Source organism: Phascolarctos cinereus, unplaced genomic scaffold (genome assembly GCF_003287225.1).
Source record: "Phascolarctos cinereus isolate Bilbo 61053 unplaced genomic scaffold, phaCin_HiC Scaffold_4;HRSCAF=312, whole genome shotgun sequence".
NCBI classification, from domain to species: Eukaryota; Metazoa; Chordata; class Mammalia; order Diprotodontia; family Phascolarctidae; genus Phascolarctos; species Phascolarctos cinereus.
This window is the reverse complement of record NW_027555847.1, coordinates 651,279,740-651,305,140: the sequence shown is the minus strand read 5'-3', so window position 1 is coordinate 651,305,140 and position 25,401 is coordinate 651,279,740. Positions and strand designations below refer to the sequence as shown.

Here is a 25,401-nt window from a genome sequence, read left to right as displayed (position 1 = left end):
TATGAGGTTTCTTCCCACCCTCGGGTTCTAATAGTTCAAGATTCCATAATTTCAAGTTTCTGTGAGTCTAAAATCCTCAGAATCCTTCTAAGATGCCAATGTTCTGTGAGTCTAAGGTCCTACGATTTGGTGATTCTATGAAATATTTTACTTCAGGCCTTTCCTGATCCAGGATTTTGTCATTTCCTCTACAGATGCATATCACACCCTCTCTGAGAACTTAATCAATGGTCAAGGCTACTTCCTAGAGCTGCCCACTCCACTATGGGACAAATCTAGCCCAAATCCTCTCTATAATGGTAACCCCAACACATTCATTTTTTTTACTGCCCAGTCTCTGATCAAACACTTATAGTGAAAGGGAGCTGAAGGGGGCAGTTACGTGGCACAGTGGATACAGCATCAGTCCTGGACAGGAGGACCTGAGTTCAGATGTGGCCTCAGCCACTTCCTAATGACTGTGGGCAAGTCACTTACCTCTGATTGCCTTAAAAAAAAAAAGGAGCTACTCATTACATTCCAAGGTGGCCCATTCCAAAGGTTTGACTATTGCTTTCCACCCAAGATGGTAGCTACATATGCAGCTAGACTTTAGGAAAATGGAAAAGCAGGGGAAGAAAAGGGACATGGTTAAATTTAGGAAGTTTGTCAGACTTGCACACCAAAATTAAGGGCAGAGGCCACGTCCTGTGTCCCAAACCATTTTCTGTATTTTTGAAGAAAAAGACACTAGCTCATCCCTTGCTCACCAGTGGAAGAAGACTCCAAGGTTTCTATTGGGTGAAAAGAAGCGGATGTCCAGGAAATAGAGCTGGTTATAGTATTCCATGAGGAGATCCAGACCCGCCTCATTTCTGCTAGGGGTTCGAATGGCCTATAGGAGAGAGAACCCAGACAGTCAAATCAACAAACATTTATTCCGCACTTACTATGTGTCAGATACTGGGCTGAGCGATAGGTAAACAAAGAAAGATGAACACAGTCCCAGCCCTAATGGAGTTTACATTTCTTTTGGAGACAAAAGGTAAACAACTACACGCAAACAAGTTAGATAGATAGGATAAATTGGAGGTAATCTCAGTTTCCCCAATTTGAGATCATCTCAGAGGGAAGGAACTACCATTAACTGGAAGCAAGAAAGGCTCTGGCAAAAATTGAGATTTTTAACCACGGCCTCAAGGGAGCCAGAGAAGAGAGGAGGCGGAGGTGAGAAAGGAGAAGGTGCCGGGCATGGAAGACAGCTAGCACAAAGGCCTGGAGTCAGGAGACAAGAGAGTGCCTTGGTTAAAGAACAGCAGGAAGTCCAGTGTTCCTGGATCCTAGGCAAGAAGAGACATTCCAACCTCTTCATTGTACCGATGGGGAAACAGAGGCCCGGAAGGGAGAAGTGGTTAGCCCACAGTCACAGAGCAAGTGAGTGTCAGAGGCATGGCTAGAACTGACTCTCAGTCCAGGTCTTTGTCCACTACCTGACCTCAGCTGGGAGGAGGGTAGGTAGAGTGTGGAACTCCAGGATTTGGGGGATACCATGTGTGTGTTGTAGAGTGGACAGGGCTCCAGGCCTGGGACCCAAGTTCAAATCCAGCCCCATGTACTATCACAGGAAAGTTTAACCACTGTTTGCCTCCGTTTCCCCAACTGTAAATTAGGGATAATAATAGCACCTACCTCCCAGAGTTATTGTGAGGACCAAATAAAGTAATAATTATAAATCACTTAGCACAGTGCCCAGCATAGTACTATACAAATGTTAGTTGTTTGTGTTATTGTTATTATTATTATCATCTCTTTGTCAGAGTGGAGGCTCTCTGAGGGCAAGTAAGGATCACATCTTCCAATTCACTGGACCTCAAACTGTCATTTTTGACTGGTACCAAAATTTTCTCTAGTATAGAGAAAATAAGATGGGATTTGGAATCTGGACCTCAGTCTTCTCGTCTGCAAAATGAGGGGGCAGTGCTAAATAATCTCTAATGTCTTTCTACCTCTTTCCATCTGGCATAATTGGGATTCAAGAGACTTGGGCCCTACCTATTTCCACTTGGGGCAGCTGGTTGGTGCAGAGGATAGAGTACTGGGTCTGGACTCAGGAAGACCAGAGTTCAAATCTGGTCTTAGACATTTATTAGCTGTATGACCCTGGGCAAGTCACTCTGTTTGCCTCAGTTTTTTCATCTATAAAATGGGGATAATAACAGCACCTACCCTTTCTCCCCCACCCCCTAGGTTGTTGTGAAGATAAAATGGCATAATATTTATAAAGCTCCTCACAAAGTGCCTGGCATTTTTTCAGTCATTTCAGTCCTGTCCCACTCTTCATGACCCCATTTGGGGTTTTCTTAGTAAAGATAATTGAAATGGTTTGCTATTTCCTTCTCCAGCTCATTTTGCTGATGAGGAAACTGAGGCAGACAGGGTTAAATGACTTGCCCAGGGTCACACAGCTGAAGCCAGATTTGAACTCAGGATGCTAAGTCTTCCTGACTTTAGGGCCAGTACTCTATCCAGAGTCACCTTGCTGCCCCCGGCACATAGTAAGCACCCCATAAATGTTAGCTGTTATGAGTTAAGTGCTTAGCCCAGTGCTTGACACATAGTAGGTGCTACATAAACGTTAGCTATTATTATCATTATTATTATTATTACTTGCAGAATCACAAAAGTTTAAAGGTAGAAGGGACTTGAGAAAAACCTAGTCTAATTCCTTCATTCTTACAAATAGGGAAAATGAGATCAATAGAGGTAAAGTGAGCTGCCCAGGGCCAATCAGCCAATAAGTGGCAAAGCCAGAATTAGAATCCAGGTACAGTAATCCCTTCCACATTGTGACTTTCCCCATCGCAGTTTTGATATATTGTGGGTTGGCATAAGAAATTAAATGGGAATTTTGGGGGAGTTTTGCAGAAGCCACAGATGACACACAAAGGCCAGCAGATGACACAGAGCCTATAACCAAATACTTAACCCAAATTTTACAATAAGGTACTGTAAATAACCCATAAAAAAAAAAAAGAAAAAAAATTCAGACTTCTTCTCTGGTACAGAGAGAGGGAGGACAAAAAACATTTTACACAGATTTTCCAGATCCCAGGGGCACCAGGCCCTGAACCTGCAATGTGGCAGGGATAACTGTATTTTCTGATTCCAATCCAGCTCTTTCCATCCACCCTGTCCTCCCCTTTGAGCTCCTTCCCCATGCCCCTCACCCTCATAGGTGTGCATACAGCACATGTTCTACCCACTCTTATCTACGTGGTCCATTGAGTAACTGGCCACCTGCCCACACACCTGTCTCAGGTCCATAAGCTTCTTGATCTCCACTTCATAAGAGGTGCTGTCCTCGCCATAGTGTTCTGAGATCATCTCCTAGGGAATGAAAGGATGATGTTCAGTTCTGAATGTCCCATTTTAGGAAGGCCATGGATAAACTGGAAAGGGTCCAAAGGACGGCAGCCAGGATGGTGAAAGGGACTGAAATCATGCTGTAACTGGACCAGAAAAAGGGACTAGGGATGCTTATCCTGGAGTACAAAATCTTAGCAGCTATCTTCAAGTATTTGAGTCAGAATGGCAGAGTGGATAGAGCAATGGACTTGGAGTCAAGAAGAACTGAGTTCCAATCTTCTCTCAGACACTAAATAGGTGTTCAACCCTGAGCAAGTCACTGAACCTGTTAGCCTCAGTTTCTTCACATGTAAAATGAGGCGGTTGGACTCATTGGTCTCCAAGGTCCCTTCTAGCCTTAAATCTATGTTCCTATGGTTTGAAGGGCTATCACAGAGAAGAGGGATTTGAATTATTATGCCTGGCCCCAGAGGGCAGAACTAGGAATGGGTGGGAGGTATAGACTCAGGTTCAGTATATAAAAAAAACTTCATAAAAATTAGAGTTATCCAAAAGCAGAACAGCTCTCCCTCAGGGGGAGGTCAATAGAAGTCTTCAAAGGACACCTAGACAACCCCTTCTTGGATATATCATAAAGAGAATTCCTGTTTGAGGAGGAATTGGACTAGATGGTCTCAAAGATCCATTCCCTAAAAATCTATGAATCTGGTCAAAGCACAGATGACAGTGCTCTCATCCAACATGTAGATGATACAAAGCTGGGATGAAGAGCTTACACCGTGGATGAGTGTTTCACATGACATGGAGATGGTGTGGCCACACAGTATTTTGTACTTGTGAAACTGATTTTCTGAACTGAAACGTAACACTTTACATTTGCTGCACTAAATTAAGTTTTATTAAATTTGGCCCACCTTGGTCAAGATCTTTTTGGGTCCCAACTCTGTCATATAAAATGTTAACGACTCTTTCCAATTCTACATTGTCTATAAATTCAATTAAACATATCATCTAGCCTTTATCCCAGTCACTCACAAAAATGTTAAAGAGCTCAGAACTCAGGTCAGAGTGTGGGACACTCTGCTGGAGAAGTCCCTCTAGGATGCCTTCCAACCCATTGATGATTACTTTTTAGGTATGGTCATTCAGTAACAACAATAGCTAAATTTATATAATGCTTTGAGGTTTACAAAGCACTTGACAAATATTATCTCATTTGATCCTCACAACAACCCTGGGTGGTGGGTGCTATTAATAACCCCATTTTTAAAAACTTTTTTTTACTATTTTTAGGCAATTGGGGTTAAATGACTTGCCCACGGTCACATAGCTAGTAAGTGTCAAGTGTTTGGTCTGAGGCCAGATTTGAACTCAGGTCCTCCTGACTTCTGGGCTGGTGCTCTATCCGCTGAACCACCTAGCTGCTCCAATGACCTCATTTTACAGATGAGGAAACTGGGGCAGACAAAGATTAAGTGATAGGGTCACAGAGCTAGTGTCTGAGGCTGAATTTGAACTTGAGTCTTCCTGACTCCAGGTCTGGCTTTCTATCCAGTAGGTCATCTAACTGCCTCAAGCAGTTTCCAATTCACTCCACCATTTTGCCCACATCTCTCTATGTCCACAAAAATAGCATGACAGCTTTGCCAGAGGCATTACTGAAATCTAGTTTTAGTATTATTTTTGTTGTTATTGAAATAAGGAGGCCTGGTTTCAAATGCCAGCTGATACTACCTCACTATGAAGTGATGGAAAGTCATTTCCCATGAAAGACTCAGTTTCCTTATCCATAAAATGAGGATAACAATCATTGCACTAGCTTATTCACTGAGCTAATGGAGGAACAAATTTTATGAACCTTCTTAGGAAGTGCGAAAATGGAAGCTATCATCACTATTGTTGTTATTGCTAGGAGGGAGGAATCCAGCTGGGAAACATCATCTGAAGATGTTGGCCTTGGTAGAGGAAGGTTTTTGCCATCCAGGACACTGGTAGAACTGGGCAGGTAGGAGTTAACCCTCCTTATATTCCCATAACACCAGATGAGACTCTGAAGGAAGTTAGAGAGTGCAGTCCTGAGGCAGGTTGAGTGAACTTTGCCCCAGGGTGGCCTGATCTAGGACCCAGCTGTGGACCACTTTAGCCAAAAAAGAACATAAGACAGTTTTTAGATTTTGGTGGGGAACTCATGATACCCTAAGGAGCACCCTCGACTACTGTTTTTAATTTTCTGGCTAGTGGTTTTTGTTTTTATCTCTCTGAAATGCTTTTCATAATGTCTTGAGAACTACTTCCACCCTAAGATAGTAGAATGCTTTTAGTAAAACAACTGTTTCTTTGAATCTTGGGGGGTTTTTTAATCCATTATTCCAAGTGAAGAATAGCAACCTGGACAGGGTGACAGGTGATTGGACAAATCAAGACAGCAAGGATTTGGGACAACAAATTTGGGAGCCCTAGGAATCAAGAAAGCTCATGGACTCGGGAAGCTTGGGGCCTCAAGCTGGGAGTCTAGGAATCAGAAAATGTTAGTAAGAAGTAAAAGGTGAAATAGTCGGGGAGCTGAAGGCAGGTCCCACAGATCAGCTGTGAGAGGCCCAGGGAGAGGCCAAAGGGTCAGCGAGGTCTAAAGCCCAGGGCTAGATCTTAGCGTCCTTCAGGGAGCTGCACACCGATGGCTGGTTGTTTATTGTGTTTCTTTCTTGAAGAGAACCAAAATGACATCACAAGAGTGTGTCTGACTGCAGCTGATCAGACTGGTACGAGCTCAGAAAGCTCTACCACAAGTCAGGCACAAATAGTCCATAGGAACATTTGGAGTGGAGATGTCTCTAAATCTGTGCACCTAACATTTCTTTTGAGTGAAAGGTGAAAAGTCTCTCTTAGGCTTGTGAGCACTCAGAGAAGCAGAGATCACTCTTATCTTGGGGGAGTGGGGCAGGAATCAAAGAAGGCTTCTTGGAAGAGGTAGCTAACACACTGGGCCTGGAAAAATGGATAGAATTTCACAAAGTGGAGCGGGGGGGGAAGGCATTTCAGGGTTAGGAAATGGGAGAGAACAAAAGTTTAGATGTTTAAAAAAAAAAAGGCAGGACGTGTCTGTGGGACAGAAACTCAGTCTGGCTGATGCATAAAGAGCGTAAGAGGCAATTGGAAGACACAGTCAGGAAGGTTAGTTACGTGGGGACAGACTGTGGAGGACCCAGAATGCTAAGCTGAGGAATCCAGAGTTATTGGGTAGAAGCCATAATAATACAATAGCACCTTCTCACATTTCTATAGTCCTTTAAAACTTAGAAAACACTTTCCTTGAAACAAGCTGGGAGGGAGGTAGTATGAATATTAGCCCCGTTTTATAGGGGAAGAAACTGAGGCAGGAGAAATAACTCGCCCCTGGTCAGGCAGCTAAGAGATGTCAGAGTGGAAACTGGAACTCAGATCACCAGACTCTTCCCAACCAGGCTGTATGCTCCCCCTGGGAAAGGGCCATCTTCCTCTCAGACTAAGGGCTCCCTGAGGGCACAGGCCCAGTCTTTCCGTCAGACTGGGAGCTTCCTCAGTCAGGGCCAAGGACTTACCCTCAGAGGCGTGGCCAGATCCAAGTCTTTGGTCTCCTTCAGCCCCAGTGGGATCATGGGGACGCTGATGCCTTCACTGAAACAAAAGGGACTCTGAGCTCTGAGGTTCAAGACCCCTCACCCGCCCCAGGCTAAGCAGCCAGCCTAGAGAAGAGAGAGGGCTGGATCCATACTTCTTCACCAAGGTAAGACACTTAGCACCGTATCTGGCACACAGTAGGTGTTTAATAAATGCTTGTTCCTCCCTCCCTATTCTGGTGCTGCTCCTCCACCCTTCAAACCAGACCTCCAGAGACCACACTCAGGAGCAGATAAGGATAGCCTCCAATGCCCACCCTGGCACCAAGCTTCTTAACCCAGGCCATTTTCTGCTCTGTTGCCTCACATGAACCCAGACAGACCCTCCTTTCTACCTCTAGGCTTGAAGAACTGTGTTCAAATCAATACCACCACATGCTCCGGAAAAGACATGTCAATGGACCAGCCTATTATTCTATTCATAGCTTTCAGGACTTCCTAGACCAAAATACCCCCTAAGTGTACTGTCTATCCTATCAGAAAGTAGCTCCTTAGAAAAAAGTGAAAATAAAAAATAAATACTAAAAAGTAAATAAATTAAAAATAAATAAATAAATGTTTTTAAAATAGATAAAAAATAAATAAAAATAAAAAACAAAGTAAGCTCTTTGCAGGCAGGAAGTACCTTGCTGATGCTTCTATCTCCAGTGATTAGCACAGTGCCTGGCAACCAGTGACTAATAAATAATTTTTCATATATCCTTTCATTCTAACAACTTCGCAAGTCCTTTCTAATTCTGAGATTCCATGAGCCAGAGCCTCCCCCACCTCCCCCCAAACCAGGAGCCCAAGCCCTATGGTTCCTGCAAGTCAGGCTCTCTCCCAGCCCTAGACTCAAGGGAGCCTAATTTAAAATGAGGCATTAGGAATGAGGTAAGGAAAGGCAGTTATAATAGCCATTCACATTTCTATAGCACTTTATAAACCTTAGAGCTTTCCCCCCATAACAACCTTGCATAGGAGGAGACCAAATACCATTGCCACCATCTTCCAGATGGGGAAACTGAGGCTTAGCAAGAAGGAGGGGACTCACTCACCCACGGTTACCCAGTTAGTAAGCTATGGTGCTGAAATGAAATATTTGGTGATACAGTATGAAAAGCACTGGTTTGGGTTCAAGAGACTAGGGCTTGAATTCTGGCTCTGCTATTTTTAAGCTGTGTGACCTTAGACAAGTCATTTCCTTGTCTGAGCCTTCATTTTCCTCCTCTGTAATATGGAAGAGTTGGATTAGAATTCAGTACTTATTAAACTGTAGGTTAAGAAGCACTGAAGGGGTCTGAGTAGAAAAAAGTTTAAGAAACCCTGGATTAGATGGGGATGTCTAAGGCTCCCTCTGATTTTGATCTCTTGATTACTGGTCTCTTGAACCCAAAGCCAGCATTCTTTCTACTTGGCTTCTCAGATAATAATAGTTGTCATTTCTAGAGTGAGGGTGACTTAAGACTGACAGAAATCTGTGCCTCTGGGAGGGGGGAGCTAGGGAAGCAGTCTCTGAAAGAAAAGGCTGCATGGACCCTGAATTAGGGCAACTGACGAGGGGTAGTAGAAAATCAATCAATATGAATCTATTAAGTGCCTGCTATGTGCCACTAAGGATAAGGCGGGGGGGGGGGGGAATGAAATAATCCCTGCCTTCAAGGAGCTTACATTCTAGGGAAAACAGGTACGCACAAGTATGTACAAAAAAAGTACTTGGTGATTTCAAGGGAGAAGGGCTAGTAGTAGGAAGGAATCAGGAAAGTTCTCAATTAGGAAACAGCACTTGAGCTGAGCTCTGAATGGACCTAGGGGCTCTCAAAGGTAGATGAGGAAGGAGGGCATTACAGGCCTGAGGGACAGCTTGTACAAGCAAGGGGACAAGAGGTGGAATTTTTACCTGTGGAGCAAAGTCGGAAAGCCGAGGAATAGTACACAAGAAACTTAGAAGGCTGGTGGGGGGTCAGGTTGTGAAGGCTTTTAAGTGCCCAACAGAGAAGTTTTGTGTTTGATTCTAGAGATAAAAGTAAACCATAGATTCTATCCAGCAAAATGAGATCTGCATTTTAGGAATATCAATTTGGAAGATGGATCAGGGGAGGAAGAGCCTGGAGGTCCAAGTGGGAGGTTACTACAACAGTTCAGAGGCCAAAAGGGCCTGAACTAGGCTGACTGGGTTGAAGAGAAAGTAATGGATTCAAGAGATGTTTTTCAGAACAATCAACTATACTTGGCAACTAATTGGATACTTGTGAGAGAGAGGGAAGGGTTGAAGATGACCTCAAGGCTGCATATCTAAGTGACTAAAAGATTTGGAAGAGGAAGAGAAGGCAGTCTACTTTGGACAATCAAGTTTGAGATGCCTATAGAATGACCTGCGAGAAGTGTCCCATGGGGAGCTGGTGATGCAGGGCTAGAGGGGCTCAGGAGAGAGTCTCAGGTCTGGATATAAAGATTGGGAGTTAGGGGCAGCTAGGTGGCGCAGTAGATAGAGCACCGGCCCTGAAATCAGGAGGACCTGAGTTCAAATCCAGCCTGAGACCTAACACTTGACACTTACTAGCTGTGTGACCGTGGGCAAGTCACTTAACCCCAATTGCCTAAAACAAACAAACAAAAAGACTGGGAGTTATCTGAGCAGAGATGATAACTGCACCCACAGGAGCTGATGAAATCCCCCAGAAGGGGTAGAGAGAGAAGGAAGAATCCTGGATTTCTGGTATGAAAACATGGTTCAAATTCTGACTCTGCTGCTTACCAGCTGTGTGACCTTTCCCAGGACCTCATCTGCAAAATGGAGGTCATCCCTACCCCACCTCCCCTACAAGGTTGCTGTGGGGGACAAAAGAGAATAATTTAAATATAAAGTACTGGTTGACCATCAAAGTGCCACAGAAATGCTAAATGTTTGTTGTTGTCAGCCCCAGCTCTGACACAGATGAGACAGGGATCTTCTTAGGGCCTCAGTTTCCCTTCCTTAAAAACAAGAAGTCTGAACTCCAAGCTGGAGCCCCTCCCATCCCCCCAGGCACCTCTCGTTCTGGTACACATCCACGCTACTGTTCAGCTCCTCCAGCTCCTCCTTCAGCAACTGCAGGTTGGAATTCACATAGCTCAGCTCCAGGGCAACAGTCTCCTTAACTCGGTGGTTGGTGGTAGCTCTAGAGAAAGAACCACAACGTTTTTTAAAAGATGTCTTGATTTAGGGAGCCTAAAGTAGTTCCTTCAAGAGACTCTGTTGAAAGAGGTGGGGACAAGTATAATTATTAGCCCCATTTCACAGATGGGGAAAACTAAGGCTTAAATCAGAGAAGAGACTAATTGAGCCCAAAGTCACCCCTAGCAATCAGGGAGGCAGAGCTCTGCCACATTTTTTCTGAGGGGGGAAATGAGCATTTACTAAACAACTACTATGCACCTGTGCTAAGCATTTTACAAATATTATCTCATTTGATCCTCACAGCAACCCTGAAAGGGAGGTGCTATTATTATGCTCATTTTACAGTTAAGGAAACTGAGGCAGACAGAGACCAAGTGACTTGCCCAGGGGCACACAGCTAGTAAATGTCAGGGACTAGATTTGAACTCGGGTCTTCCTGACTCTAACCACTCTATCACCTAGATGAGCCCCACTTCTTTTAAAAACAGGGACATTATATAAGTGGAAGCGTATGCAGACAGCTGTGATTCTGTTATTAGAGGGAAACGCCCATGATGAGGAAGGAGCCTGAAGAACATTCCATTTGAAGCATTTATTGTGGAAAAATGCTGGACGTGAAGTCTGGAGACCCAAGTTTGAATCCTAGCACTAAGACCTAGTGTCTGTGAGGCCTTGGGCAAGTCACTTGAAGCAGACAGGTGACTAAGCAAGATAGGGCACTGGACCTGGGGCCAGAAGGTCTAAGTTCAAATCCAACCTCAGAAACTTACCAGCTGTGTGGCCCTGGGCAAGTCACTTTATTTCTCACAGCCTCAGTTTCCTCATCTGCAAAATGGGGATAACACCTCCTCCCTCCCAGGATTGTTATGAGGATGAAGTGAGATAAAGTACTTTACAAACCTTACTTAGAAGAGTTCCTACTCTGGTACCATGAGGACCGAAATCTCTCTGACAAAGCCAGGATGGGGAATACCTTCCACTCCTAGCTCTGGAATTCTAGCCCAGAACTCTCGACTCCTGGACCAGAGCTCTTTCCTTTCATCAACCTGAGTTCCTTCCTCTAGAGTTTTGCCGAGAGGGAGCCAAGGAAGAGGGATTTTCAGGGTGCTTTTTTTTGGGGGGGAAGGTGGTTTGAAGGGAGGGATTTGCAATCTAAGGCATCCTAAGACTTCCTGCTTAGGCGAGTCATCTCACTTTTCCAGGCCCTGGCTTCTCATCCTGTAAAGACACACATTTGGAGATATCATCTCTATGAGTCTCTTCTACATCTAAATTATATTCAGAGGTAGCAGCAGCACAGTAAAGATCCAGCAGGGCTGGATCTAAAATCAAAGAAGTTTGCTTTTCATTGTATCCCCAGAACTTAGCATAGTGCCTGGCATACAGTAAGTGCTTAATAAATGCTTGTTTGATGGTCTGATCTACCTGGATTCAAATCTTGGCTCTGCTACTCACTGCCCATGCCTCTAACCCATCTGGGAACCTGTTTCTTCCTTGTTGGACTAAATGATCTCAAAGATCTCTTTCTGCTCTAAATCTGTGCCCTGTGATCCCATAAATCTTAACTTGGCACTGAGTCCTTCCTCTGTGAGCCAGGTGTCACCAGGTGCTGAGACAGTGCATTCCTCCCTCGAGTGGGTCTGAAGGAACAGGGGAGGTACAGTTGGTTAAGTCTGGAGGCCTGTGGGGGATGGCCAAGGGACGAGCTAGCCTAGGACAAAGTCATCATGATTGGGGCTTACATCATCCTCTAAATGTCCCAGGGTGAGTGGGGCTTGGCCAAGGGTTGTGGGGGCTGAAATGGGCACAGAGTGGGCAGGGAACATGAGGGAGAGAAAGGACACCTGGAGCCACATACTGAGAGGGAGTCTGAGGGAAGGCACTCTTACAGAGAAGGAAGAAGTCCTAGAGGAAAGAGAAAGGCAGGGCTGATGAGTGCAAAGAGTTAGAATATGAAGCCAGAAATGATTTCCTCATCCCTGAAGGATAAGCACATGTTTACTCTCTTCCAGGATACCAACTCACATTTTGACCCCTATCCCAGAAAGACCCTGAAACCTGTTAAAGCCCCTACTCTCGGGAACCTATGCCGACAGAAAAGTCAGCTGGAAATGCCCAAGGGACAGTTGGTCAGGCCAGGGTTAGGGAGCCCCCAGAATGGGAAAGAGAACACAGAGCCAGCTTCCAGGGAACCCCTAGAATTGAGAGGAGACAGCTGTTGCCTTCAGGATGCCAGGGGATACACCTGGTATCAGGATACACCCTGCATGCCAGGGGGAACACAGACCTGACCCTCGGAGAACCCCTAGAATGGGGGAGAGGAGACAGTTCTTGCCTTTAGGAAGCCTCCAGGACTAAGTGGGGAGAGGCATGGCCCACACAGCTAAGTGGGTTAGGGCTGATTTCCACAAGGAGTTTCCCAGGGAATAACTCCAGAATGTGACATTGCCTGGACCATTGTGAGAACACGTTGGCGAGGCCGGGCACTCACTTGAAGAGGTTCTCTGCCCCTGTGCGCATCCTCATTTCCCTGTTGATCTGCTGGTTGATCCTGGCCCGGTGGTTCTGTAGGCAGCTCCTCTGGGTCTGGACCAGGGGGTTGCAGCCCTGCAGGGAGGTGAATGAAGAGGGTTCAATTCAAGACAGATGGCCTGTGCAGCTGGGACCTCAGATCTCCTTCTCTACCTGTCCCTGCTATCATGCTTTCTTCTAGCCTCCGTGGCTCCAAAACTCACCTCCTCCAAGTGCTCGTAAGAACTTCACCTTGCCCCCTTCTCCTCCTTACCCTGTACATCCTCCAGAGGCTGGACACCTTCCTCTATACCCTATATTATAGACACGAGCCCACAGGATGGTCACTATACCTGTGACATCTGAAGGACAAGATGGCCTGGGTCACATTTCAGAAAATAAAGAGGACTTCTCAATCATTCCAAAGTTCTCACAACTATGCCAAATCTCATCTCACAGAATCGCAGAATTTAAGAGCTGGAAGAGACCTCAGAGGCCTCCAAGTTAGACCTCTGCCTGACTGTAATGGTCACGTACCTCTGTTTGAGGACCTCCAATGATGGGAAGCCCAATACTTCCCCCGGAGGCCCACTCTACTTTGGGTTAGCTCTAGTTGTCAAGAGAATATGCCTCACATCAAGCTTAAGTCTGCCTTTCTGCATCTGCCATGCACTATTCCCAGTTCTTCATTCTGAGGCCAAGAAGAACAAACTGAATATCTTACCCACATGGCAGCTCTTCAAATAACTTGAAATAACTAACATGAGTCAAGTCTTCTCTCCTCCAGGCTAAACATTCCCAGCTCCTTCAACCAAGCCTCCCGTGGTACACTCTCCAGTTCTCTCACTATGTTGGTAACCTTCTTCTGGTCCAGCCTGTAAAGCATGATGCTAGGAACCAAACACAGGATAGTCTGATATTTGTATGATCTGACAGGGGAAGGGCACAGAAGAGATGTTACCTCCTTTGTTGAAGACATTCTACCTCTCCTTATGAAGCTTTGAATACCGTTAGCCTTTCTGGCCACCATATTGTACCAGTGCAATATGCATATTGAGCCAGACATCCACTAAAAAGCACAAATATTTTCAGATGAAATGCTACCTAGCCACATGCATTGTGTAGATAAACTAAATGGTTCTGTGACAGACCCAACAATTATTATATACATTCTTCTGCTGCTGCTGCTGTGCTTCTATTGGCCAATGGGAGAATCCCATTCAGACATTACCCTCTACCCCACCTATTCCCCCCTATCCACTCCTAACTCAGTTGGCTAGACTTTTCCACTGGGAATTCACTCAGCTGAATGAATAGAATTGCCCTAATAAGCCAAAGAATGGCATGAATTATGCTACCAAATGGGTATCACGTATTGCCACAGCTTCTATGAAGACTATAAGAACTTATCTACACAAAGGCCCAGTGGAGCCATGCAATCATGGGCCACTGATTTGTGTGATACCTGGCCTTCAACTCTGATCCATCCAAAGCTGATCTGATCTCCAAAAACAGGCATACTGGCATCTACGGGTAGTTTCATATGAGCCCAGCAAAGGCCCATGTAAAAGACCACCAGCCCAGGTGCCAAGAACACCAAACATACAAACATATATATAATATCCCTTCAATGCCATACCACCTTTTCAATGTATGAAAGGTAGATGACAGGTGGGTGGCATCCTTGTATTATACTTGCTCTTCTACCACAGTGCTATCAGTCTGGAGGACTGTACAGGTCCCTGGGGGAAGAGTGAGAATTGTCTTGACTGTTTATGTGTTAGGGTGTGAGTCCTTGAAAAGCCCAAATTCTGATGGTCCCTCAGAAATCACAGTGGAAGCCAAAGTGTTACCTACTAAACTTGGTCTATTAGTTAATTTACCATGATAAATCCCACCTCTTAACCCCATCCCCATCCACCTAGATTGAGCCTGGTCCTAGAGTATGAATTTTAGACCATAGCTTATACTCAGCTCAATGAGTTTTTGATTGGTAATATCAAGTGACATATAAAATAGAGAGATTATCTGTTTGCAAAAAACGTTCACCACTAGCATGGAATATTTCTAGTGTAGAGTTCAAATGTGGAACTATAGATGTTGTGCACCAATAGATGGTTAAGAGGCTCTAGATGCTGCTGGTGGTGGATGACATCATGCTGTAGCATAAAGCCTCAAGGTACTAGGGTACAGTCAGAAATCAGATGTTCAACAACTGCACAGGAAAAATTATATGGATGAGGACAAAACAAATGCCTACTGCCCAAACAATGGCATGTAGGTGGGCAGGCAGTCCACTGAGTTAGTCTGTTAGCACAGATGCCTAAGATAGGCACTAGAGATGGAACAATGACCTGGACTCAGATTTGAATAAGAAGATGTGAGCAACCTGGATTGTGTCTGGTAAACGATATAGGGATTTCAAGGCTCCCATACTTTTCCTTAACACAAAGCCCATCATTTTAATACCAATATTTTTCTGATGATGCTATACGGTCAGGCATTATGGGACATCACAAGCATAACTAAGGCAGAAGACAAAGTAAGACATATGGTAGATTGAATACGATAAATATTTGTAAAGTGCTTAGCACAGAGCCTGGCACATTGTAGGCCCTCCTTCCCTCCCTCCCTTCCTTCACTCCTTCCTTCTTTCTTCCCTCCTCTAAAAAGGCTGCAGTATATAGCCAGTCCAATAAGAGGAGTAAATTATATTCTCTAGAAGATGCATATTCAGAAAAGGATGTAGGTTGGTTAGGTATCAAGAGTAAGAGAGTGCAGATGGACATACCACATGGGTAGAGAATGTTAAAAGAGCTAGGAGTAGGACTCTAACATGTTGGGTAGATTTTAGGGCAGGTTAGCAGCAGAGCTGGTAGAGCACTAGACCTGTAGTCAGGAAGACCGTCTTGATCAGGAAATCCAAGAAAAAAAAATCATGAATCATTTTTCCAGCCCAGGCAGGCACAGGGAGACAGACAGAGAGGTCTTTGGACACAGGGGACGAGGAATAACCACATGTAGACCATTTCAGAACAAGGAGAGGCAATGTACAAAGGCAAGAAGAAGCCCCACATCCATTAGAGACAGGCTTGGCCTCCTGAAGGGTGCAGGAGCAGGTGCCAACTGGCAGCTCAGTTATTCACTACTCAGTTCCAGGTCACAAATCTTGGACAGACTCTGGGTGGCATTTCAAGGTGTTGCAGATTGTAAGCTATGTACCGAGCAAGAAGCAAGTTTAGAAATAAGCAGCAGCTGTATGACTGACCTCAGAAGCAAAGCAGAGGTGAGGTCTAAATTCCAGCCTCTAGCCCAGTCTGAATCCTGCAGCAGAATAATCAGCAAAGGAATTCCAAACCAAAGGGGAAACTGCAGTTCTGTCAATGAATAAGTAGAACTCTCCAGCTAGCTGACAGTGACTGAGTCCAACAGCAGTCTACTGGAACTCCGAACATGGCAAAACCATAGGCCTGCTGCTCATACCCAAACCCAAGTAAGGAACTCTGCAGAAGACAACAGTCAGACTTTACCCTAGATTCGACCACTGAAAGCTTAAGGATTCTCCCTTCTACACTGTCCCTGAAATTATGGAATAAAACAATATTCAATAATCTTCAGAAAGCAACAGCAGGTCCAACACAGACATTCCCTCCATAAATATGCTGAGTCTGGCCCTAACACAAAATTTAAAGTCAGGAAGTAGGCTGAAAGAATGAGAAAACAAAAGAGAATCCCACCACAAAAAGCTATTGTGGAGACAGGGATATGCAAAATACAAACCATGAAAAGGAAAATTAACTCCAAAACATCTACAAAGAAAAACATAGCTTGGGTATAAGTTCAACTAGAATTTCTAGGGAAGATAAAGCAAAAGTTTTTTTGTAATGAGTTAAAATTTTTTTTTTATAAATAAATGGGTGCTCTAGAGGGGAAAAAAATGGAAAAGAAACAAGAAAGAAATGGAAGAAATAATTAGAAATGGAATTAACAGCTTGGAAAAAGACATACAAAAACATTCCCAAGCAATAAACTCCCTGAAAATTAGAATGGATCACATAGAAGCTAATGACTCCCTGAGACAAAAGAAATATTAAAACAAAATGAAAAGGCTAAAAAAGAAGAAAATATAAAATATCTCATAGCAAAAACAACTGACCTGCAAAACAGATTGAAGAGAGATAATTTAATCTGTGAACTATCAAAAAAGCCATTACCATAAAAAAATCCTCCACATATTTCAATAAATCTTAAAAAGAAAATTTCACAGATCTCTTAAAAGTAGAAGGCTAAGTGAAAATAGGAAGAATCTACCAGTCACCTCCTCACAGAAAATCCAAAGTGAAAATTCTCAGGAACATTAGAGCTAAAACCCAGAGCTTCCAGATCAAAGAAGAAAAAAACGAAACAAAACAAAACAGTGCAAGCATTCAGAAAGAATTCAAGTACCAAGGAGCCACAAGGATCACACAAGATTCAATAACTACCACCATAAAGAAGTGGATAGCTTAGAATATGACATTCCAGAAAGCAAAAGATATAGACTTACAACTAAGAATAACTTACTCAGCAAAACTGAAGGGAGAGGAAAAGGAATATACTGGGGAAGGGGGGACAAAGAGAGAGAAATGAGAAGGAAAATTATATCCTGAAACCGAGGTGAGCAAGTAAAAGTCTATATAAACAAGGAGGAAGTAGTGAACCTCTCATCTGAACTCACACACACACACACACACACACACACACACACACACACACACACACACCCTAGGTACTGCAATATATTTCACTAAACAGGGAAACAGCATGGAAATAGGAGAAGAAAGAAGGTGTAATAAGAGGAAGAGTAGGTTAAGGAAGAGATTAGTCTCAAGAAAAACAAACTCTAAAAGGCATAAAAGGGCGTCATCATAAACAAATTATAGGAGCAAGGAAGAAATTACCTGTCAGATGTAGGGATAGGAGAAGGATTCATGACCAAACAAGAGACAGAGGATCACAAAAGGTAAAATGGACAATTTTGATTATTACAAAGAGGGAAAGGAATTTGTCCAAGGTAACACAGTAGATACATGGTGGGGCCAAGATTAGAATCTTGGGTTCCTCACTTCCTTGCTGGGACTCTACATCCATCTGAAGCTCTGAAGGCAGGAAGAAAAGAGGGTGTCTAACTATTGATCCACTGGGTCCTTCCCTGTCAGTCAGTAAGCATTTGTTAAACACTTGCTATGTATAGCCAAGAGCTGGAGATACAAAGAAAAGCAAAACAAAGTGTCAGCTCTGAAGGAGTTCACAGTTTAATGGGGGAAACAGCTACAATTATGTACAAACAAGCATGTACAGGATAAACTGGGAAAAAAAAAACCTTAAAAAGCTTTTCCTCGACCTTATCATTCTATCAAGTTATTATCTCCCTTTCACATCGAAACTTGTAGAAAATGCTGTCTATCCTCTTCATCCACTAACTCTTAGCTCACTCATTTCTCCACCCCTCATAATTGGGTTTCCAACGACATCAATGGGAATATCCTCCAGTAACCAGTGATCTCTTAGTCACCAAATTGAGTGGGCTTTACTCAGACTTTAACCTTCTTTACCTCTGCGCAACATTTGCCCATCTCTCTTCTTGGGTACATTTCCTCCCTGGGTTTCCACGACACTGCACTCTGTTAGTTCCTCTACTGACTGCTGACTGCTATTCTTCAGTCTTCTCTGCTAGATCATCATCTGTATTATATCCCCTAATTGGCAGTATACCTCAAGGCTCTGTCATAGGCCCACTTACCTCTCCACAGCCCCTCTCTCAGTCATTAGCTTCCATATGTTGGGGTTTTTTTGTACATGTCTATGCAGATGACTCCCAGCCTTTATATCTAGCCCTAACCTCTCTCCCGAGTTCCAATCTCCTGTGACCAAGTGCCTATCAGACATTTTGGATGTCCCACAGGTACCTCAAACTCAACATGTTAGCCCAGTGCTCGGCACACAGTAGGTGCTTAATAAAAGAATTAATAATTAATTAATTAAAGAAAAAAATTCATCTTTCCCAAAAATTCATCATTCCCTTCCCAGTTTCCCTAATTTTGTCAAGGGCATCACCACCCTTTCAATCATTCAGGCTCGCAGCCTGGGTATCATCTTTGATTCCTGGTTACATTAAAAAACAGCATGCATAACTCCATTTTGTCCTTTATTCACCATTCTGTGAAGTTAAGTCTCAACTTCATGTGAATCACCTGATTATTCCCCCTCCCAACTATCACCCAACTTAAGGAATGTCACAAAACTACCCCCTCACTCCTGCCTCAGTGTCTCCTGGTGTCTCAATCCCTACATACTGTTTATCCTATTTTTTTATTCCCTCCAAACTGGGTAGAAACCAATGGTCAATGTCCCTGGCTACCAAGATCCTTAAACCCAATATGTTTCTGTAGCTCCAGGCATTCATTGCTAAGTAAATCTTTGTCTGGATGCAACTACTTTGTATCTTTATTCCACAGTAACACTCTTCACTTTCCCTTACTCCACCTACCTAATCAGTTGCCAAATTGTTTCTACTTCTACATTTCCCCTATCTGAACCCTCCTCTCTACTCACACAACCAATACCCTAGTTAATACCTTCATGACCTCTCCCCTGAACTATGGCAATGAAATCCTAGTGGGTCTTCCTGCCTCAAGTGTCTCTCGATCCACTTGTCACACAGCCAACAAAGTGATATTCCTGAAGCACAAGTATGACCATGTCACTTTCCTGCTCAAAAATTGCATCCACATTAAAATACAAACATCTTTTGTTTGGTGTTTAAAGCCCTTCAACATCTGGTTGAAGTCTACCTTTCCAAGCTTATTACATATTACTGCTCGTCATGCATTCATGCACTTTGGGCTATAGCCATACTGACCTATGGGCTGTTTTTTAACTAGAACTTTCCATCTTCCATCTCATGCCTTTGCACAGACTATCCTCCACTCCCTCCTGCTCACCTCTACCTCTAAACTTTAAGCTCCCTTCAAAGCTCAAATGCCACCTCCTACAGAAGACCTTTCCTGATCATCATCCCCACCCCAGCTGCTAAAATACACATTTATATTTTTCCCTTATTTTACAGATGAGGAAACTGACACAGTGAGGTTAAGATACTTGCCAAGAGTCTCACAACTAGTAAGTGTCTAAGGCAGGATCTGAACCCAGGTCCTCCTGACTTAATGTCCAGTATCTTGGCCACGACACTTTGTCTTCATCTCCATCTTAAAAATTAGTAGGTTAAACTAGATGATCTTTAAGGTCCATTCAGCCCCTAAAGCACATGTATTTCTTTTTTTAAAATTTTATTAATTTATTTTGATTTATCAACAATCACTTCCACATGCTTTTGAGTTGAAAATTTTTCTCTCCCTTCCTCCCCCCAACCCTTCCCAAGACGGCAGACAATCTGATATAGGCTTTACATTTACATACCCATTAAACATATTTTCACATTAGTGAAGTTGTAAGCAAAAATTAAAACCAATAGGAGGAACCATCAGAAAGATGAAACAAAACTCAACAGAAGGTAAAAATAAGTGATAGCGATTCGACTTCCATAGTTCTTTCTTTGGATGTGGACAGCATTTTCCATCCTGAGGCCTCTGGAGATGTCTTAGATCCTCATAATGCTGAGAAGGGTTCAGTTTAACAATCTTAGTCATTGCATAATGAAGCACATGTATTTCTTGCTGACTTTCCTGATACACATCAGGCTAGTTCCTGCCACCAAATGACCCTCTCTCTAACTCTCCTTCTATTCAAATACTACTGTCCTTCAAGATCCAACTCAGGCCCCAACCTTCTCCACAAAGCCTTTGTGGACCACAAACTCTGATCTCCATTAAAAGCCCTGATTCTAATCCCCTGCTCTAAAATGTCCTAGCTGTGAAATCTTGAGAAAGTCATCTCACATCTCTTGACCTCAGTTTCTTTACCTGTAAAATGAGAATAATCCTTGGAGTCTCTGCTTCAGAAGGCTGTTGAGAGGAAAGCATTTGGTCAAATTTTAACTTCAGAATTAGAAGTGAACTTTATATCCATTCTTGGCCCTCACAAGAGCCCCTGTATGACAGGTGTGGCAATAAATTGTTATTCCCATTTTACTTAAGGACAAACAGGCTAAGGAAGGGATATGTTCTTGCCTAGGTGAGAAAGGCAGTAAACGGCAAAGCGAGGAATCAGAGCCAGGACCTCTGGCTTTGTGGTCAGGGCCCTTTCCACTATACCAGGCTTTTCAGAAAAAGGGGAGTGGGGAAGAGGGGACAGAACAACAGGGTGTGGTTGAAAACAAATCACTGAACCAGGAATCAGGCAGCAGGCTGGATTCAAGAGGAAGTGAGGTTTGCTAGGATACGAACAAACAGAGACATCGTTTATTATTAGTAGAAGGGGAACAGACTGTAGAAGGCCTTGAATACCAAGATACAGAGCACAGACTTTGCCTCCAGGATAATAGAGAGCCAAGGATGCCCCCCACCCCAAGCAGGGGAGGGACAGGTAGAAAATGGCAGAATAAAAAGGCTGTCCTTTGGGATAGGAGTGGGGAGAGGCTGGGCAGAAGTGTAAGGCAGGAGGATCTCTCTCTGGGAGGATGTTCTTAAGGCCTTAGGGAATGCCTGGGGAGGAGGGAGATGCAGTCTTATAGCCCAGTCAGATTAAACCTTATGTTCTCATTCTGACTTTTCACTGGGCAGGATAATCATGCCTTGACCTAGTTTATCTAATCTAGGCATCCTCCTCTTCAAAGGGTCTTTTTTCAATCTCTCACAGTGAGGAGAACAATGGATAAGCCCTAAAATACTATAGAAATATGAATTATTATTGGAGACAGTACTGGTGTGGAAGAGAGAGTTCTCAGACTTGAAATCAGGTGGCCTGGGTTCAAATCTTGACTCTAATCCTTGCTACTCTGAACTCAGGCAAGAAGCCCCTTCCTGGGCCTGGGCTATGGCTTGCCCATTTCTTCAGGGTGCAGTCACAACCTGGTGAAGGCAGGAGGGCTAACCCACTTCAACCCCCCCTCCCCCCTACCCAGGGGAAGAACCAAAGTATAAGGACTACTTGGGTTCCTGAAGGAGCAGTAGTAAATCACAGGAGCACAGTAGAGCAGATGGGTCAAACTCAAATACAGATGATCCCTGCTGGCAACATATTGATTTAGAAAACGCCAATTTAAAAAAAGAAAAGAAAAGAAAACCACCAATTAACATTGCCTACATTGTATTGTATTTTTATTTAAACATTTCTCAGTTACATTTTAATCTGGTTCTGCCTGCACTCTGGAGTTTCTGAGGGCTGCTTGGGTCCATCTGACACTTCTCCTTAGAGGCTTACTCTATTCAGCAGAACTGAAACGGCCTCAAAGTCCAACATATCTAATCTACCTCTGTGGGCACCCTCCCAAAAAAAAAAAAGCTTTTATAGATGAAGAAATGAAGGTTCACAGAAGAAAGACTCACCCAAGCTCACACAGGTAGTAAGTAAGGAGCAGAGCTGGGGTTCTAACCCAGGGACGCTGGCTCCAAATATGGTGTTCTTTGAAAAGAGGCATAAATAAGAGATTCAGGGAACCTGGGTCCCTTGGGTTGCTACTTACCAACTGTGTGACCTTGAGCAATTAGAATAAGTCACTTAAGTTTTCTAGCCTCAGTTTTCTCATCTGTCCAATGGAGACAATACTAGCACCACCTACTTACAGAATTGATATGGGAAAAGTATTTTATATGGCTTAAAGAGTCACCAAACTACTATTATTCATTAAACTACTATTATTCATTAAAACCCTACGAGTTCATTTTAGTTCCTGTTTCAGAGCACTGAACACAGAACAACGGGGTGTGGCAGAAAAACAAGTCCCTGGGCTGAGGAGGCCTGGGTTCCTGTGGCAGCTGATCTGCTTCAAAGTCACAGGTCAAGAGCTCGAAGGGACCTCAGAGACCATCTCATCCAACTCTCTTGTCTTATGGCTGAGGAAGCTAAGACCCAGGGTTTTTTAAACCCTAGGAGTTCATTTAGTGTTTGTATTGGCTGCGAAGTTTGAAGCCAGCCTCAATGTACAAAGTATTCTGTCAGGCTGCCCCTGCTCTGCTTATTGGGTGGGGTTTGCTAACTCAGCCAGGAAGGAGCTGCCCAATAATGGAACCAGCTGCTGAACAGTTAAGTAGTGAACTCACCATTATTGGAGGCATTCCAATAAAGACTAGATTGCCATTTATTTTGTTAGGTTTTTTTTTTTACTTTTTATTTATTTAATTTTTTTTTTCAGTTAGGGATGTTTTAAAGGAGATTCCTGTTCCTTTATGGGTTGAACTAAATGCCCCCTGGGCACTTTTCTAAAACTTGGTCTAGTAAAGCTTGCTGATGTAGTCAAAGGCTATAGTAACCAGGTGTGTACTATAGACATTCACTTTCTAGGTAGCCTAACTTCCTGTGAGTCATCATTTAAGGCTCTTCATCACCTAGACTCAACATAACTTGGCAGCTTTATCGCCCAGGGTTTCAGGAGCTGTGTTCCACTGCTAAAACTGGACCCTCTCCTCACTGCTTCTTATTCTTGGTCCCCTATCCATCTTTCTCAATTAGAAGGGACTTCAGGGATCATCTAGTCTATCTCCTGCCTGCCTCTTGTAAAGGGAATGGTTGTATATCCCCAACAAGGGGCCATCAGGACTTTTCTTGAAGATCTCTAACGAGGAAGAACTCACTACTTCCCAGGGCTGCTCATTTCACTTCTCTTTAGCTCTAATTGTTTGGAAGTTTTTCCTTTGGCCAAGTCTAAATATGTCTCTGAACAGTTTCCATTCTATGCTTTGGGACCAAGCAGAACAAATTTAACCTCTCTCTTCCACATGTAACCTTTCAAATATTTGAAGACAGCTAGTCTGTTCTCCATCTTTTTCTTTTTTTAATATATTTTATTTCATTAAATATTTCCCAATTATATCTAAAAAAATATTTTAACAATCATTTTTTTAAAATTTGAGTTCTAAATTCTCTCTCTCTGTCCTTTTTTCCCTCCTTGAGGAGGCAAGCAAGTTGATATTGATTATACATGTGAAGTCATCTATCTTTCCTAAGCTAAACATTCCTTTGATCCATCCTCTTGTGACAGTTACATAATCAAAGAATATTAGAACTGGAAGATACCTCAAAGATCTTAACTCCTCGCCTAGATTTGGGGGGAGGAAGGGTAACTTGGTTGAGGAAAAAATACATTCATTTTCAATAACTTTTAATTTAAAGTTAGCATTACCTTCGGTTATCTAAAAACATCACTCTGCCTAAGTAGAGCCCATATTGCATTGCACACTGTCTTGAGGAGTGGACAGGAGAGAAAATTTAAAACTAAAAATCTTGCAGAAGCTAAAAATAAATTAATCAATTGAATTTTTTATTAAAAAAAAGCATCATTCTAAGAAGGCATTCATAGGTTTCACAGGAATACCAAAAGGGTCCATGATACATAAAAAAAGTTAAGACTCCATGGTCTACCATATGTACAAAAATATTCATAGCAGCCTTTTGAGGTGGCAAAGAATCAGAAACTGAAGGGACACTCATCTATTGGGAAATGACTGATCAAGTTATAGAATATAAATGTAACGTAACACTATTGTGCTCTGAGAAATGATGAAAGAGGTAGTTTCAGAGAAATGTGGGAAGACTTATAAGAACTGATTCAGAACGAAGGGTGCAGAACCAAAAGAACAATTTCTACAATAATAATTCTGTAAAGACAAACAACTTGGAAAGACTTAGGAACTCTGATGAACACAATGGCCAATCACAATTCCAGAGGACTCATGATGAAACGTGTTACCCCCATGTCCAAACAGAGAAGTGCAGATTAAGGCACATTTTTTTGGATATGGTTTAATATGGAAATTTGTTTTGCTTGAGTTTGTTAACAGGTTTTGTTTTCCTTACTTTCTTAATGAGGGGAAAGAAGTAGGATGGAAAGAATTCAGAGCTGAAAATAAAATTGATTTTTTTTTCAAAGAAAAGGAACCCTGTCTAGCATAATCCCATCATTTGACAGAGATGGAAACTATGATATAGAAATCCTCTCTCTCTCTCTCTCTCTCTCTCTCTCTCTCTCTCTCTCTCTCTCTCTCTCTCTCTCTCTCTCTTTCTCTGTTACACACACAAACACACACACACACACACACACACACACACACACAGAGGCATTTATTTCCATTTTATATCACAGTTATTTGTGCAGGGGGAGGAATTCTGTCTTTCCTGTGATGGAAAATGTTGCTCTGAGGTGAGTTCCCTCGTTCATTTTGTGGGCCACTCCTCACTTAGTCAAGCAGCTACAATTTGGGAATATTTGCTCTGCAGTTCAATTCAGCAAAGCCTTTTTTTTCTTTTCAGTTGATCCCCCCTCCCCCAGACCTCACCCCAACCTGGCTCCAGGTGCCTCAGCGCTGAGAACATGGTTAGGAGGGAAGATGGGAAGATAGAACAGAGGGAAAGAGACCAGGGCTTTGCCCCAAGGGATATCTCTGGCAGTCTCAGGGGGAGATAAAATTCATTAGCCCTCAAAGGCTTTAATGCACTGTCTTCTTAACTGTCTTAGAGAGTTAATTCATGCAAATATCCTTATCTCCATTTCTCAGAGACAGAAACTGAGGTTGGAGGTCACTCAAGTGGGTAGTAAGCGGGCAGAACCAATTCTCCAATCCAGGTATCTGGATTCTACATCTTTCCAGTGGGGAT

At 43.2% G+C, this 25,401-nt stretch overlaps 1 protein-coding gene across 2 annotated transcripts in view; it reads right to left on the bottom strand.

The window, feature by feature from the left end:
- Positions 1-25,401, bottom strand: part of RHPN1 (rhophilin Rho GTPase binding protein 1) — a 52,785-nt gene that overhangs the window by 21,210 nt on the left and 6,174 nt on the right. Inside the window, exons 2-7 of one of the 2 annotated variants that reach the window (XM_020995268.2) lie at positions 20,613-20,654; positions 12,632-12,747; positions 10,013-10,141; positions 6,924-6,999; positions 3,289-3,366; positions 750-874 (exon numbers count right to left, since the gene is read on the bottom strand). In XM_020995268.2, coding sequence (XP_020850927.1) covers positions 750-874; positions 3,289-3,366; positions 6,924-6,999; positions 10,013-10,141; positions 12,632-12,747; positions 20,613-20,654 — 566 coding nt within the window. The remainder of the gene's footprint in view (positions 1-749; positions 875-3,288; positions 3,367-6,923; positions 7,000-10,012; positions 10,142-12,631; positions 12,748-20,612; positions 20,655-25,401) is intronic. The other variant, XM_020995267.2, reaches the window with a different exon arrangement.